At 43.2% G+C, this 17994-nt stretch overlaps 1 protein-coding gene across 3 annotated transcripts in view; it reads right to left on the reverse strand.

Annotated features, from left to right (window-relative positions):
• Nucleotides 1–17994, reverse strand: part of NDRG1 (N-myc downstream regulated 1) — a 91778-nt gene that overhangs the window by 22528 nt on the left and 51256 nt on the right. For 2 of the 3 annotated variants that reach the window (XM_072999356.2, XM_072999357.2), the window contains exons 2-3: nt 11803–11881; nt 11188–11223 (exon numbers count right to left, since the gene is read on the reverse strand). In XM_072999356.2, coding sequence (XP_072855457.1) covers nt 11188–11223; nt 11803–11881 — 115 coding nt within the window. Of the gene's footprint in view, nt 1–1380; nt 1505–11187; nt 11224–11802; nt 11882–17994 lie in introns of those variants that run through there. The other variant, XM_072999358.2, reaches the window with a different exon arrangement.

Below are 17994 nucleotides of genomic sequence, written 5' to 3' on the forward strand. Positions count from 1 at the left end.
TGATGTTTTGCTTTATCATCACTATTCCTTTTATTGATTGATTGCAACATCCTGCCCTAATATGTATGTTTCATTAGCCATCTTTTGTGTTGGAGAACTAGAACTGCAAAATCTAGAGAAGTAAATACTGTTAACTGTAAAAATACAGATAACTGTTTTGGTTCATAGAGTGACACAGGATTGGAATGCTTCCAATTAAAACACTGAATGAAATATTCCTCCAATCTCTATCGAACCAGTATGCAGAAGGAAGGCCAACTGGGAATCCTGTATGTGTCTCTCTTGGGGAAAAGCTAGCTTTTAAAATCTACATGTACTGTGTCCCTGAAAATAAGACAGGGTCTTATATTAATTTTTGCCCCCCCAAAATGCATTAGGATTTATTTTCAGAGGATGTTCTACTTTTTTTAATGTACAAGAATCTACATTTATTTAAATACACTCATGCCATCTTCTTCTGGTTGCTTCACAATGCACAACAGTGGAGGGTGGAGTTTCACTTAAGTGGGGTTTATTTTGGGGGAGGGCTTGTATTACAAGCATCCTGAAAATCATATTAGGGCTTATTTTCAGTGTACAGCTTATTTTTGGGGAAACAGGGTATATAAACTGAGTGTAACTGCCTTACACGTCTCAGGAATCTTACTGCCATATCTCTGGATCTATCAAAGAATAAGAATCATCATCATCATCATCATCATTCTTTCATTTCTATTCCTGGAACCAAAAGAGGTTGTTAAAATAACTGCCTGGTTATTAATACATACAAGTGTTTAAAGATGTTGCCTGTTTTGTTTATTGCTTTCCTAATTTGAGTAACAGTGTACCAAATATTAAAAGGCAAATCCATTCACTCTGGAAGTCGTCTCTGTGGCTGATTTACAACTAGTTTCAAATAACCTATCTGCTCTTATTATTCATCGCTAGTAATTTTACCACTGCAATCAGGTTGTGTAACTTTTCTACAATGTCTATCATCTAATCACTGAATTTTTTTCTGAGAGCCTGCCACATATACCTTCCGAACGAAACATATTCTCTCCAAGTCCCCAGTAGTTTGATCATTAGAGAATCATGCAATCAAAATGTATTGCTTAAAAAAGACTCACAAATCCGCTGAGCACCCGTTTCTTGTTATACATAAACCTTGTGAACACCACCCAAATATATCACAAAACAAAAATATGCCACTTTGTAGAATTCAACATTCACAAAGGAAATTAAATGGGGTGCATTTAATTCCGGATGTTTTTAATCACACAAAACATTATTAAACAAAGATAGTTAACCCCTAAACTTTTAAGTGTCCCAAGTACTAAACTAGAAGCAAAACACTGACATCTTTACTTGTGCTTCCTTTTCGCTTATTGCAGTACTTACAGCATTATGCAATAAATAGGCAGTATCCTCCATGTCCAGCACCATTTTTAGACAGTGCAGTTTGGTATTTATCTCAAGAAGCCCGCAGTGAAAAAGGAAGACCAGATATTTCTTGGACTCTCTGTGGTAAGCTGGGTTTTATAGCCAAGCTGTCACACTGCCTAAGCTCAGAAATCCCAGAATACCTCGTCAGAAAAACCTCATCCAAACAGGTTCAGAAGGACGTCATTCTTAAGTAGGATTTAGGACAACTTTGACCGCAGAGGCCTGCACACCCTACAGCCTGGACATCAGCCAGAGGGGGCAGAGAAGAGAGAAAACAACACAGAGTTTTAATGTCCGGAAACCTGCTTGCATCGAGCAGCATATTCATAGATGCGGCCATGAGCATAAGGTTCAAAAGGTGCATGGATTGAACACAGTTTTTGGGTGAAAGCGAAAGGCCAGGTTCCCTTTTTCTAAATTTTGCACATAAATGTCTAAGCACACACACAGAGAGCACTTGAAAGCAAACCATGCACCCATCCACTGGACCCCAAGCGGAAGACTTATCTTAGAGGGCAAGTTCTCCTCCATTTGTGGAAAAGACTCTGATGTTGGGAAAGTCTGAAGGCAAGAGGTGAAGGGGGACGACAGAGGACGAGATGGTTGGGCAGTGTCATCGAAGCGACCAACATGAATTTGACCCAACTGCAGGAGGCAGTGGAAGACAGGAGGGCCTGGCGTGTTCTGGTCCATGGGGTCACAAAGAGTCGGACACAATTTAATGACTAAACAACAACTACTATACACCATGAAGGGAAAATTCTCCTCTTGCCATCTTGCAATCTGGATTTCTTATCGATAACGTCCTGGGAGAGGGAACCTCCCATTAAGCTATTAACCAGGAATAGTATTAATGAATGAGGAGGAATATTTTTAAGTCGCCTACAGTGGTTTAGTGCCAAACAGAGCAGAGCGATGGTGCCAATCACTCTCACAAGGGTTATACCTTACCCTAGAAAAACATAAAATACAGTCCCCAAGGCTGTTTGGGAAGAAGAAATGAAGTATAAAAAAAGACACCAGATCCACACAACAAAGTCTGTGTGCGAAACCTCTTCCCGTGTGAACACAACAACTATGGGGAATGATCCAACGTAGCTTCAACCTGGAGGTTATTTGGTACCCATGTCATTATGTACCAAACTCTGGAGATTAGGATATAGTTGAGACTATAATTAACTGCAAGCCACTCTAAGCCCTAAACCACATCATTTGAAAACAAGCACCAGGAGTTGGACGTACTGTCGGTTTACACATTCACACACAGCCCTAGTTTCACAGAAGCAAATACTACTGTGATAAGGCAGGTTGCCTGCTGAGCAGGAAAGGCACACACCATTTGTTTGAGACGTGTAAGAGAGTCTTTAAGAAAAGTACAATATTTCTAATGTGTGAGCCAATGGTCAACAATTCCATTTTTTTCCAGCTTTGGGGCTACGCGCTGATGTAGAAGCCACCCAACGGTTGTGTCCAGTTGCTAACATGGGCTGGAAAGCAAGAGCTGTGCAGAGGACAAGCCACAGCATCCACTGGAGAACATACAGTGGTGCCTCGCAAGACAATGTTAATTCGTTCTGCGAAAATCGCTGTCCTAATCGCTTTTTCATTTCGTCTTGTGAAATGAAAAAGCCCATTGAAATACATTGAAACCGGTTCAATGCGTTCCAATGGGTTCCAATGGGCTGAAAACTCATCTTCCAGCAAAGATCTTCCATAGGGGTGTCCATTTTCGCTGCCTATAAAGTGGGGAATCCGTCCTGACAACACAGCGGGGAGACATTTTAGAACCACCAATCAGCTGTTTCTAAATGATCGTTTAGCGAAAAATCAGTTCCCGAAGCAGGGAACCGATCATCGTTAAGTGAATTTTCCCCACAGGAACATCATTTTGCGATTGCAAAAGTGATCGCAAAAACTTCAGCGTAAAGCGGTTTCATTATTTAACGAGGCAATCATTAAGCGAGGCACCACTGTATATGAAGGGGGGGGGAGGAGGACATTAAAACTGTGTGGTTTTCTCTCTTCCCTGCTCCCTTTTGCTGATGTCCAAGCTGTAGGGTGAGTAGGCCTCTGCGGTCAAAGGACCTGTACTTGATGTTCAACAATTTTTAAGCAGACACACAAAGGAAATGCAGAAGGGACCCAGAGCTAAACAATGCCCCCCAGAGCATGTCTGTATAGGTTTGGTGCCATGTTGTCCCTTTCACAGCCAGCTTTTTGCAAACCTCTGTGTAGCACAGCCGACATCACAGGGGCACAAATTAGAATTTGCCTTGCCTTCGAGGCAGTCCTTGATCCTTAACTCTTTTATTCTGCAGCAGGATGACACAGTTACCATACCTGCAGTCCCTACCACCTATTCGGCCCCATCCTTCATGATCGTACCTTTCAAAACTTTGCGACCCCATTGTTGCTCCTGCATGGGGAAGCACTGCACCCAATTAACCATCTCTTCTCAAAGAAAAAGGAGGACAGCTCGAGGGACACAACCAAATAAAAGGGACTTCCCAGCAAAGCTCCCCTGCAGTTGTAGCTCAACTGACCTAGAGATTTACTGTTGAGATTTCAGAGGGATTTTTTCCCTCCACCCCAGAGAAATAACACAGTGATAACAGATGGCACTACACCCTAATCAACCTCAGCGTTACAGTAAGAGCCTCTTTACTGACCGATTTGTATTAAAACACTATCTTGGAAAAAAAACAAACCGCAAGGTACAGTAATCCGATCGAAGGATAAAGACAGACGTGCCATCTGCTCAGGCATCTCTCACTTTTAAAAGGGCCGGCGCTTCCCCAGTAAGCTAAGCAAGCGCATGTGGCTGCTACAGAAATGTGGTTGGTAGGTCAGTGAAGGCAAGAGGAGAAAGGGACGACAGAGGATGAAATGGCTGGACAATATCACAGAAGTGACCAACATGAATTTGACCCAACTCTGGGAGGCAGTGGAAGACAGGAGGGCCTGGTGTGCTCCGGTCCATGGGGTCATGAAGAGTGGGACACGACTTAATGACTAAACAACAACAACGACACATGTATGTATGTATGTCCCACTGCAGCCAGCAGGGCTTCTGTATACAGGACTGAAGCTTTTGTTCAATAAAACTAATTTGGTTCTTTCTAAAGAAATGTCTCACTGGAAAGAGAGATCCTGAAGCTGAGGCTCCAATACTTTGGCCATCTCATGAGAAGAGAAGACTCCTTGGAAAAGACCTTGATGTTGGGAAAGTGTGACGGCAAGAGGAGAAGGGGACGACCGAGGATGAGATGGTTGGACAGGGTCACAGAAGTGACCAACATGAATTTGACCCAACTCTGGGAGGCAGTGGAAGACAGCTCCCAGAAGCCTTCAGTGCTAGCTGCGCTGGCTAGGATTTCTGGGAGCCGTAGTCCAAGAACATCTGGGGAACCACTGTTTTAGAGCTTACTCCTTTTACACGGCAGGAAACTAGTCACCAGTGAACAGACACTAAGCTACCGCCGTTATTATACTGCACTGAGCAAGTGCCTCTTGCTTTGATGAGGAAGGGCCACATAAACCTCTATTCTGAGGTTCTCCCCCCGCTTCCTTGATTGTAGCAAGCATCGTGACCACCATGTGTGAAGAAGCCATTACAGATCAAATACCCAAGGAATAACATCCACACAGCCTTATAGCAACTCAAACACTACATGTCGCAGCCTATCGAGAGCCTCTGTTTTGGGATCCTGTACTTCATGTCCCACTACCAAGTACATGCTTGCAAGAAAACAGGCTCCACGCTGTGCATGGAGAAAACACTCTTTGGGAGGTGGCCTCAGAATTGTGTCTTGTGAGCTTCTCCTTCTTCCAGGGTGGAGTTTCAGAGCTTTTGTGCCACAGTTCCCATTCAACATTCCCTATACTTTTTTATTTGTATTCCTGCACAGTGCAGGGGCTTGGACTGGATGGTCTTTACAGGGCCCCTCCAACTTCATGATTCTACGATTATGAGCTACATTTATATCTTGCCAATGAGCTCTAAGGTGTACACGTAATCTCCTCTCTATCCTTACAGCAACCCTGTGAGGAAGGTCAAGCTGACGAACATGGACTAGTCTAGGTTTACTCTACACATTCTATGGCTCACTTAGAGTCTTCAATCTCAGTCCCGTGAAATACTATATATCTGGCAAATATGAACACGCAACCAACGAAACGGACAAGACAGACTCACAAAGCTATATAAATGCTATATTCTAGGATCAAAGCCAGCATGCAAAATTTGTGCCATAAAATGGAGCACTTTTAAAAAAACTTTATGAACGACACCGTCTGAAAAATGGGTTCTTGACTTTGCTCTGATGTGTCTCACTTGAGCAGTGATTCCCAGCCTTGGGTCCCCAGATGTTCTTGGACTAACATTCCCAGAAGCCTTCACTGCTAACACAGCTCACCAGGGTTTCTGGGAGTTGTAGTCCAAGAACATCTGGGGAACCAAGGTTGGGAGCCACTGCACCAGAGCAACTAAACAGACATTGAAAAAAGGCACCTTCTCCAAAGCAATATTAGTATGATTGCATTTTCTTCAGCATTGATGGTACTCTTAGCCACTGGAACCTGCAGCTCCTGATTTGCTCTTTTAATTTATCTGTCGATTCTTTTCTATTACGACAACCAAAACCCATTTCAAGAAAGGAAACAGGCCTTTTGTTACTTTGGAAAGCAGTGAAAACACATAAACACCCTGCTTAGACTGGCAGAAAGCCAAGAACTTTGCACCAGCCAAAGCTACCAGTTGGAAGCTTCCGCTATAATCCTACCTACATTTTAGTAGGTCAATCAGAGCGCAGGCAAATCTATGTTACGAGGCTACTATCTCAGTTCCAATCTATTTTTAATTTAGGAACAGACATATTTTCACATAAGCATCTGCATGTTCTGTGGAACAAAGACTGACCAAAAAGGAAGAGGGGGAAAAATCAGCATTCAGTACAACATTTGTTGAAATAACATTTGTATTATGTACATTTTCATTAAATTAATAATTCGAAGCCGTCAAGTCAATTCTGAGAGATGGCGACTAGAGATGGGCACGAACTGCCCATTGGCAATTCAGCCTGGTGCGCAAAACGATGTTTCGCGGGCCCAGTGCTTCCCTCCACCACCTCTTCGGGCAACCGCCCACTCACCGGCTGCACCTCATCTGGGTGGGCAGTTGTTCAAAGAGGCGGGGAAGTGCATAGTGCCTGCAGAACATGTATGTGGGCACCACGCCAAACCAAGCTGAACCACAGTTTGTGCCCATCTCGAATGGTGACCCTTCCCAGATTTTCCAGGTCTAGCATGTTCAGAATTGGTTTGCCATTCCCTTCTTCTTGGCAGATTGGCCAAGGCTGGCTTCACTCTTAAGAGACCCAGTGGGGAATCAAACTCTCAGCTTCTAGCTCTACAACTAAATACCTAACTCACTGGGCTATCCAGCCAGCAACATTTTAGTTACAGCTAGGACTCCTAAAGACAATTCAATAGGGGAGCATTGTGACAGTAGTGTAATGTGAGTGAGACAATGCAGAAGTAGAAAACTCATGCCAAATTTCTATTTTGACAGCTACAACATTTTACCCCCTCAACAAGTCGTGAGGCTCCACTCAGGCCACCTCACACTGAATTGGTGCTTATATATCCAAAAGACATTCCATTTAATGTCATTTTCTCCCTTAATTTTTCCTGGCTTAGGTGTATTAGAACCAGGCTGAGTTTTATAGCACCTTGGAGGGCTGCCTGTAACTTGAGTGTCCATCCTTAGGTAAGAAAGAAAGAAAAAAGAAGAAATTAGGTGTCAGAGAAACTGCATAGGAAAGTTTTCTTCCTTATATTGTTTCCCTAGCTAACTATTGTTTCTGTTCTGCATTTGAAACAGGTGGCATTCTTATTTTAGACAATCCTTAGAAGACTATTCAACCACACTAGCCTTCACCTAGAGATCCAATTGACCAATTTTAATAACATCAAGGCCCAAGCAATCTGGGCTTGGTACATACACATCACATTGCACGCTCAACTAGTATCGTATGAGCACAAACTGTGCTCCAAGGAGGTTATCTAACAGTCTTAATGTTCTCGCACGCTCGGGATACTGGGTACAACAGACATCAGGTTCTCATTTGGGAGGCCTATCTGATAGAAAGCGCCAGAAATAAATATTCTGTAGGGTTGTTGTTTTTTAAGTGACAACATACTCCTTTTGCCCCACTTCCATTACACTGGCTGAAATCACCCAAAAGGCATACATTCTGGAAGCCCAAGTGCTTGAAGGTAAAGAAACCTCATCCGATTCGGCATGCAACAGAGATAAGGTCTACAGAAATGCCTTCTGCAGCAGTGCACAATTTCAGCCACCGTGACAGGGCAGCGTTTCATCCCAACAATTCTTATTGCAGAGAATGCGCACATCCTGGGCAAGTACCGTCAAGGTTTTGTAGTAAAGCAAAGCAACACACACACACACACACACAAAGTGTGTCACTTATAAATCACTCCAGAGCACTCTCTGGGCAGTTTACAATTTACGTGTACAGGCTACACGTTGCCCTCTGCCGGTGAGCTGGGTACTCAATTTACCAACCTCAGAAGGACGGCAGGCTGAGTGAACCTCAAGCCAGCTACCCGAGCAGAGGATCGAACACACGAGCAGAGTCTTTGACAGCAGTACTGCAGTTCCACCAATGCACCATGGGGCTCTCCCAACACAACATATTAAGAAGTCAACTCATGGTCACCGGCTACAGTGTTTGAAGTAGCTCTATGGCACTTACATAGGCATGTCAAGAAACAGCATACAGGGACAGCACAGAATCCTTGCACCCCTAGGGACAAAACAAGCAGCCGGGGGGAAAATGGGATAGAATATCCCTCCATCCATTAAGACAAAAACAAAGCTCAACCTAGCCTGTGTTTCGATGACTGCAAACTTTTCTGTTGCTGTTCTAGAACTTATCATTAAAAGACTGATAAAGGCTATCCACATTTGTTTATTCTATCCACCTTGTTATCTGTATTCAAAACACGAAGCCAGAAGACTTATTTGGGCTCCATATCCCCCTCCATATCTAAATAGAGAAACAATGTTCATGTGTTGTAGATATCCAAGCAGAAGCATGCTGGACGCATCCTTGCAATTCACTACCTGGTTGCTGCCTTGGAAAACAATCTTAGGTGAAGGAATGAGTTGTTGGATGCTAAATGTTATCATGGCATTGTGTGTGTGTGTGTGTGCATGCCATCAAGTCAATTCCAATTTATGCCAACCCTTTCTAGGGTTTCCTAGGTAGGAATATACAGAAGTGATGGAGCATTCCCTTCTGGGGATCCTGGACTGTGCAGCTTGCCCAAGGCTACACACGCTGGCTCTTCCCCCAGGAGGTACAATGGGGCACTGAATTCCCAACCTCTGGCTCTGCAGCCTGGTACCTAAACCTCAGAGTTATCCAACCAGCTTAATCATCACCCTATGTTGTCAAGTCAATTCTCACTTGTGGTGACACGTTTCAGGGTTTTCAAGGTATACTCAGAAGTGGTTGGCCATTCCTTTCTTCTGGGGTCGCCCTGGGACGGTGCAGCTTGCTCAAGGCGTCACAGGCTGACCCTACTCGGAGGAGGTACAGTGGAGAATTGAACACCCAACCTCTGGCTCCGTAGCCATCACCTAAACCACTGAGCCATCCATCCAGCTGGTCGTGACATTATTGCTTACTTTTCATGAGCAGATTGCACAAATGTTGCTGGTCTGCAACACAGTTAAAGGCGTGCCACTTCCATAGACTAAAGAGCACACACTGACAGGCTCACATTATATATATTTTTGTTTTACAGATGAGTTTCCAGGCTGGTGCTATAAAAACATACGATGTTCCTTGCCTTGGTCAGGACAGACAGCATCACAACAGTGACTACCTTGCCAGCACAAAGGGGCCAAGCTGCCCATTTCCAGCTGTTTCCAGCACACCTTTATTATCTTCTTAGTCATGTTTAGTCTACAGTTTGACTGACCTACAAGTAGAATTAAGCCACATGCAAAGAGACAGCTGAATTCTGTACAATGGTCAGGAGGCAGCACGGTATACGCCAAGGAGCAGAACTGTTTTAGCTTTGTTTCTGTGTGATGAGTAGTAATTCACAGCTTTTGTGCCTCAGCCTACAACTATGCTCCCAAAGGCTTCCTGGAGCCCTTAAACCATACACAAAAGAAGACACCAGTTGCTTCTCTGGATGATTCCCTGTTTTGGACCTGCCTCCCAGATCAGCAATGTATGTATGTATGTATGTATGTATGTATGTATGTATGTATGTATGTATGTATGGATGGATGGATGGATGGATGGATGGATGGATGGATGGATGGATGGATGGATGGATGGATGGATGGATGGATGGATGGATGCATGCATGCATGCATGCATGCATGCATGCATGCATGCATGCATTTATTTATTTATTTATTTATTTATGCAAATTTCATTGTATGGTATACTGTGTATATACTTACAATGACAATAAATTATATTATTATTATTATTTATTTATTTAATATCCCACCTATCTGGTCGGATGAGGACCACTCTAGGCGGCTAACAACATAAAATACAATAAATATATATAAATAACATTATATAACGAAAACACAGAACAAGATAGAAGAGACAACAGGAAAGGGAAGAAAAGGGCGTCAGGAATTATCTGATGGGAAGGCCTGCCAAAACATCCATGTTTTTAATTGATTCTTAAAGATACGCAGTGAGGGAGCCACGTGAATCTCAGGAGGGAGATTGTTCCAGAGGCGAGGAGCCACCGCCGAGAAGGCCCGATTTCTTGTCTTTTCCTTCTGGGCCTCCCTCAGCGTTAGGCTCCTCAGCCTCACCTCCTGGTTCGCACGAGTGACACGGGTAGATCTTGGTACACAGCATACAAAAGACAAGATATCTGAAACTAGTCCAACACTTACTTCCTTTGGCACAAATGCAGGCTACATCCACACAACACATTGAAACCAGGAATTTCGGCTCAGCAACACATGTTGTGAATGGTCTATGGCTACCTTTCTGCCTGCTTCCCTCCCCTTCCACATATGGAGATCATCAAACCAGGAAAGGGAGGGCTTGAAACTGGGATTAGGTTAAATTTATCCATAGTGGGTTTGTCAGGGCCTGAGAGATCCTGGCTTGCTTTAGCACATACAACAATAACTTCACATTTGGACATCATGTGAAGCCTCCCTCTTTTGCTAACTTACTTACAAATAGTCAAGAATGAACAAGAGGCATGCAGCTCACCTATCTGTATAGAGTTTAATAAAAAGGGGGTTTAATAGAGCTATAATATGATGCTTATGTACATAGGGGTGCAAGATCCCACACTTACTGTTACTGTAAACAATACAGCAAAGTGACAATAGCAGTTTAAACATTCCAATCAGAGTTTCTCAGCCCACTGTTCTGCATTATTTGTAGAGTTTTTGGAAGCTAGTGTCACAGCTGAGTCAACGTAAGAGGAATCATATGATAGAGAACAAGACAAACTTGAGTACAAGCTACTAGTTTAGCTCTAGCAATTTCTCACAGTGCTGCAAAAGCCTTTTTTCCTTAGGCATCTCTACAAGGCTCACCATGTACAGTTATGGGATATTTTTACGGCATATGTTCTGTACATATACAATGAAAAATGGATCTACCCTGCGGAACTATGTCTGTGTCTAATAATTCCATAGTCTCTAATTTATCAAGGTGGAGACATCAAAATGCTTACCTGAACATCAAAATCAGGGATGAGGTGTGTGATCCCCTAGAAAAAAAAGTATACAACAATTAGAAGATCAAAGAAAATCAATTCTGAAGGTTCTGACTCGGTTCTCAGATACAAACGCTGCAGATATGTCGCAATATCTTCATGCAACAAGATAAAAATATTAGAAGAAGTAAGAGCAGGACCCAAAAACACATGCTTGGCTTAGATTTTTAAAAGAAGTCTTAGTTATATTAAATTAAAATTAAATAAAAAATAAATAAGAAGTATTTCACCTTATGTTAATAAAATATGAGATTCTGCATGGAGCACAAGAGTATTTCCCAGGTGGGTGCCCATAACAAAAACAGGTGCTTCTCTGGTGGACACCTGCCTTGTCTCTGAAGGCAGGAACACCTGAGTAAGTGCTCAAAAATGTTTAGCATCTGGGTGCATGAAAATAGGTGTTCCTCTAGCGCACTGGTTCTTAACCTTGGGTTACTCAGGAATTTTGGACTGCAACTCCCAGAAGCCTTCACCACCAACTGTGCTGGCTGGGGTTTCTGGGAGTTGCAGCTCAAAAACATCCGAGTAACAAAGGTTAAGAACCACTGGTCTAGCACAACAATATGAGCTTACCTCCTCCTTGTCCACTAAAGGTTTCACCTCCGCCATGTGAGAGTCAGGGCCTTCTGCCGACATCGTCAGTAGCTGGTACCTAAAAGAGTCAAGAATATTAGCTCAATGACATCCGTATTTGCTATGAACAAAATTAAATCTTGGAAATCTTGAACTCATAACACTTCTTGAATTAAGAAGTGCATGGCTGCTCAGAGCACTATAAAGATGAAATATAATATATGTGGCATATCACCTAGTCTAGTGCTTCCCAACCTTGGGTCTCCAGATGTTCTTGGACTAGAACTCCCAGAAGCTCTTGCCAGTATAGCTAGAAGGAAGGCTTCTGGGAACTGTAGTCCAAGAACGTCTGGCAACAGCTGGACTAGACAATGCAACAGAAAACAGCACAGGGTAGAAGAACCTCAATTCCAGCATTCTTTCTTATTCATGCTTCGTCTTTCAAAGAGGAAAGTGCTTCTGTGTTATCATAACACACTGAAATGTTGTCTCATTTACAACAGCTACCAAGCAATTTGGCTAATGAGAACTGTTATGGAAGGAAAGTGTAAGAACTGGGCTAGCTAGGGCATTGCTCACTAGTGCCACTGCTCCTCATTTCCTATAACCAAGAATACAATAGGAATGGCGAGATACAGGAGGGGTCAAACATATCTAACGTCAGGACACAGAGTTGGAGAAGCGATCTGCAATCAGATTATGGCCGTACAACATCTGAAGAATGCATTTGGCGTTAAACAACACATCTGCACAACTGTCATCAATGAAAGAGCGGTTGCAATTTTTAGGAGAGGAGACCAGCTTAATAGCCCTGTGAAGATTCTCAGTCATCCAGGTGAGGTTAACTGGAAGTTGAGTCGTGGCAACTGGACTTTTTTTTATTAGGTTGAAAACTTTCACTACTCATCCAAGTAACTTCTTCAGTCAGAAGCAGCTACTTGGATGAGCAGCAAAATGTTTCAACCTAATAAGAAAGAAATCCAGTTGCTATGACTCAACATCCAGAGACCTGCTTAAGTATGTTGGCTGTCTTCTACTAGAGAGAGATCTTGACTGTGACACGCAAACATGTGTAACCAAACTCAGACAACCACTCATATTAGTAAAATGCTGTTTTGGGAAGGAAGATTTAGAATGTTCCTTTTCTCTTTTTGGTTAATCCTGAAAAGCCTTTGTTAACTTGAATCGGGGGGGGGGGGGGAACCACAATGGCCTGCCATTTTGAAGGTGAACAAATGTATTGTGACACACACAGGAGTGAAAATGCAAAAAGTACAGACAGTGATTAAGTATGTGATTAACAGTGGCCATTTACAAAACCATACTGCAGCTGTCAACACAAAACCGCAGTTGGTATAAACACAAAGTGTGATTCTTTTTTAAAAATACTATTTTATTCGAGCGACAAATGATAAGAATGAACACCACACTGAACTGCATTTCATTTGCCATTGTTGGTAACACAATTAGCTCTGCTTGTGCTTTCTGCACTTCATTATCACCTGGCCTCAGTTTTACAATTCCCCTCTCCCAATCATTGGTACACGTTCCTGCAGGTAAGGATAAACAATTCATGCACCTGATGAACCCGGTCTGAAGCCCATGGAAGCTTACACCACAATAAATGTGTTATTCCAAACGCAACAGTTACATCCATAGAATACATTGACTTAGAAGACACTTATAAGGCCATCAAGTCCAATCCATTGCTCAGTGCAGGAATACAAAGCAAAGTATATCTGACAGATGGCTGTCCAATTTTCTTTTGAATGCCTCCAGTATTGCAGCACTCACTGCCTCCTGAGGTAATTGGTTCCATTGTCATACCGCTCTAACAGTTAAGAGGTTTTTTTATACAGTATATATTCAGCCAAAATCTAGCATCCTGTAACTTGAGCCCATTATTTGTTTTCCTGCACCTTGGGATGATTGACAACAGATCCTGCCCTTCTTCTCTATGGCTCTCTTTCAAATATTTGAAAAATGCTATTATATCTCTCCTCTGTCTGTTCCTAAGACTAAACATGCCCATTTCTTTCAGCCTTTCCTCATAGCGCTTAGTTTCCAGTCCCCTGATCATCCTTGTTGCTCTCCATGGAACTTATTCCAATTTGTTTCCATCTTTCTTAAAAGTGTAGTCTCCAGAAGACTAGACACAATCAGTCAACTTACAGATAGGACATAAAAACAGTAGACAATCATGCTGGTAGGTAGACGAAGGGCTTATTTACTGAATACAGTGGTGCCCCGCATGACAACGATAATCCATTCTGTTAAAATCACTCTACAGCAAAATCATTGTCATGCAAAACCGACAACCCATTGGAATGCATTGAAAACCAGTTAATGTGTTCCAATGGGGAAATACCTCCTCGTCCAGCGAAGATCGCCATAGAGAATCTCTGATCAGTTATTTAAAATCACTGTCTTCCAAAGCTTCTGTCCGGAAAAAAGCTATTTTGCGAAGGAAGGGAAGCCATTTTGCGAAGGGAAGCCATTTTGCGGAGCTGGAAAAAACATTGTTTTGCGAACAAACGGTTCGTGAAGCAAGGACCTAATCAACATAAAGCGGATTTCCCCCTTGGAACCATCGTTTTGCGATCGCAAAAAAGTCATTGTCAAGCCATTTCGTTGTTTACCGGGGTAAGCATCTAGCGGGGCACCACTGTATTCTGTATTCTGTTCACACAGGGACCAGTCCATTGCAAGCAAGACATTCGGAATATTCACACCCTCTGTCTCATGTTCCTCACCATCTATCACGTGGAGAGGTAATAAACTACCTCTGATACTAGAGGTTGATACACAACCTTTAAGATTAGCAGCACATTTTTTATGGCCTCACCCTCTATGAATTTACCCAGTCCCCTTTGAAAGCTATCCTAGTTAGCAAGGTGAAACCTCTATAAATCCATGGGGGATCAGGAATTGAATTCAGACCTTAATCCTCAATGTGTCATAACAATTCATTGTCTTTAGCAAGGTGTCCTTTGACGGGAAAAGCGAGGCAACAATTAGGCAATCTAACAGAACGATACGACTACTTCCATGTCTTCCCCTAGAAGAGACTGATAATAGAATAGGAATTAATTTCACCTCCTAGCAAAGCCTTCCACAACTGGAAATTCCTCAAGATGACACCGAACTATAATTTCTGGTATCTCTGACCATTAGCTAAGGTGGATCCAAGCGATAAGGCAATAAAGCCTAAGATCACGGAGGCCTCTTGTAAAATCCTTATCAGATACTAGCTTCAATTTATTTATTTTTTCATCTGGCAAGAAATCTCTTCCATGGCTGTATGTCACAAATGATCTGTGCTATTATGTGACTGGTACACTAGATATAGGAGCTTGTTTGGATTTTTGTTTTTTTACTACAAATCCCACAATTCTCCACAGTCTGGGAGTTCTACCTGACAGATAACACTTTACAGTCACTTAAATGTGGCTCGCCTGGAAGCAAGGTCTAAACTGGAAGCTCTATGAAGTCTAGCACCAAGGTTCTGTTCTTGCCCCAATGGGAGATTTCTTCCTGAACAGGAAGTCAGACCAAGCTAGTTTAGCTAGGCTTTAAAGCTTTCCAGTTGAAGCCTTTCTCCTAGGTGAGCCAAACTTAGGGGTCTGTTGGGTGCATGTATGTCAGACAGAACTCCCAGAATTGAGAATTACAGGATTTGTAGCACAAAATTCCAAAATCATATCCTCACCAAGCATCCCAGACATTACACCAGTACCCACACTTACAGAGACATGCTCCTAGTTGGTAACCCAATGCTTACATCTTTTAGAGCAATGATCCCCAACCTTGGGCCTCCAGATGTTCTTGGACTAAAACTCCCAGAAGCCTTCACCACCGCCTCTGCTGGCCAGGATTTCTGGGAGTTGAAGTTCAAGAACATCTGGAGGCCCGAGGTTGGGGACCACTGCTTTAGAGACACAAATCTGCACAGCATTTCTCTCGTTTGGAGTTCCAGGGATACAGCTAAGCCTACGAATCAAACCGGCAACATCTACCATCTCATTTGTTCCAAAGAAGAAAAAGCTAGGCTAAGACAAAATGCCAGAACACCATGGACTACTGGTTCTCTCTGGGACATAACATTCTATTTATTCCAAGTAAAAAAGGCATAAAAATAATGAAGCAAACTGCAGGAGAGAAGAGGTGAAGAAAAGGATCCCACTGTTTCCCTGCAGGGAGTGATTCACGGAATAGGCTAGCAGCAGCAGAACGTTGCAAGACATAATGAAGTTTACACACAGCGAGCGGCTTAGGGCGAGCCACAGAGTCTGAGTTGTCCTTTAAGCAGAAAGGCGCTACACTCGCCTCCAACAATACCGTAGTATCATTAGGAAATCAAACGTTAAGTGCCAAACAAGATTTTGCCACTTAAGCTTTTTATACACCAATTGGATTTGCCTTGAGAATTTTCCACGGGTCGATCTCGCCCTTTCCTTCAAGGTGAGTTAAAACTAAAGGAAAACAAAACAGACCAAAACGAAAGTCCGCGCTGTCTCAAAATAAAGTATGAAAGATGTATTGAAGAAAGAGTGTCCTGCCGGGACGACTCTTTTGTCCAAAGCTGGCCGCTGTGAAATAACCAGGGCTGCCGATCAAGGTCTCACCTCTAGGGGGAGTCCAGAGCATAAGGACAAACTCCGCTTGGCTTCCAGCTCCTTCCGGAGAAACCACAAACCATTTTCCCTAAGGGCTGCTTTCTGCACAATCAATTTAAATCATGTTAATGCTTCTGTAAGCTCTTATTACAACGAACAGGGAGCCTGTATACAATATTAGTCACATAGGACCTTGTAGGATTATTTTTTTAAAACAAATGACAAAACTAGAAACAATGCAGGAAAAGAGGTCTCAATGGTGCTTAATTCTCAAGGCATACTTGCTCCAAGAGGTTTTGCTGTACGAGTCAAAATGCATGCTGTCAACTCCCATGCTAAACATACGAAGCTGCTGGACAGCTCAGTGGTTTTAAGAATCTGGTCGTGGAGGTATAGGTTGGGAGTTCAATTCCCCACTGTGCTTCCTTGACAAGGGCTAGATTTGATGTTCCATAGGATCCCTTCCTGATCTCCAGTTCTAAGACGGCGATGAAATGGGTTTGCAACTGGATTTTATTTCTACACCAGCGATGGGTACAGTGCCTTCCAGAGCAGCTAAAGGCAAAGTTTGGGAGATTCAGGGCAGGTTGAGGAGTGCACACAGCTCTGTCCCCCAACACAGGGTGTGTGTGTAAGGATGGGACTTATGATGGCGCTGCTGGTTAAACCGCAGAAGCCTCTGTGCTGCAAGGTCAGAAGACCAGCAGTTGTAAGATCAAATCCACGCAACAGAGTGAGCCCCCATCGTTTGTCCCAGCTCCTGCCAAGCTAGCAGTTTGAAAGCATGTAAAAATGTGAGTCGATAAATAGGAACCACCATGGTGGAAAGGTCATAGTGTTCCGTGTCTAAGTCGCACTGGCCACGTGACCACGGAAACTGTCTTTGGACAAAACGCTGGCTCTATGGCTTGGAAACGGGGATGAGCAGCGCGCCCTAGAGTTGGACATGACTAGATTAAATGCCAAGGGGAACCTTTACCTTACAGTAAGGATGGGACTTGTGGATTTTTTTCTACTCCCAATACCAGGATTCACCCAGAATCCCCAAGCAGAGTTCCAGGACATGGAGCACCAAAAGACGACAGAATAAATTTCCCTACTTTCATTGCTCCCATCCACATGCTTCTCCTTTGGAAAAGGGAAGGGAAGGGAGTCGGTGCTCGATGGGAGTCATTAGCTGGTGCTCAATGGGAGTCATTAGCATTCATAAGTGGGCTCTATGGAGCTCCCATGGAACTACTGTACTCCACCCATGAATTCTTGCCATTTCCAGGGAACACCGGGTAGCTTTCTTGCCTTTCAAAGGAGAAGCACATGGAGGGAAGTGATGGGTGATACGGAAAACCTTTGTCATCTTCTGTTTCTGGGCTCCATCTCTCAGAATTCTACCCGGGGTATTCTGGATGGGGGGGGTGTTCAAAAAAAATCTAAATTTTCAAGATTGTAGCCATATAAGTCTGTGAACACATTTCGAAGAGGAAAAAAAAAAAACAAAGCAAAAGCTAGGGGAGGGAGTTGTGGCCCCTTAAAGACTAACTGCTACATTTTAATGTAAGCTTTCATAGAACATGGTCCA

Source organism: Pogona vitticeps, chromosome 4, assembly GCF_051106095.1.
Source record: "Pogona vitticeps strain Pit_001003342236 chromosome 4, PviZW2.1, whole genome shotgun sequence".
In the NCBI taxonomy this organism is placed as follows: Eukaryota; Metazoa; Chordata; class Lepidosauria; order Squamata; family Agamidae; genus Pogona; species Pogona vitticeps.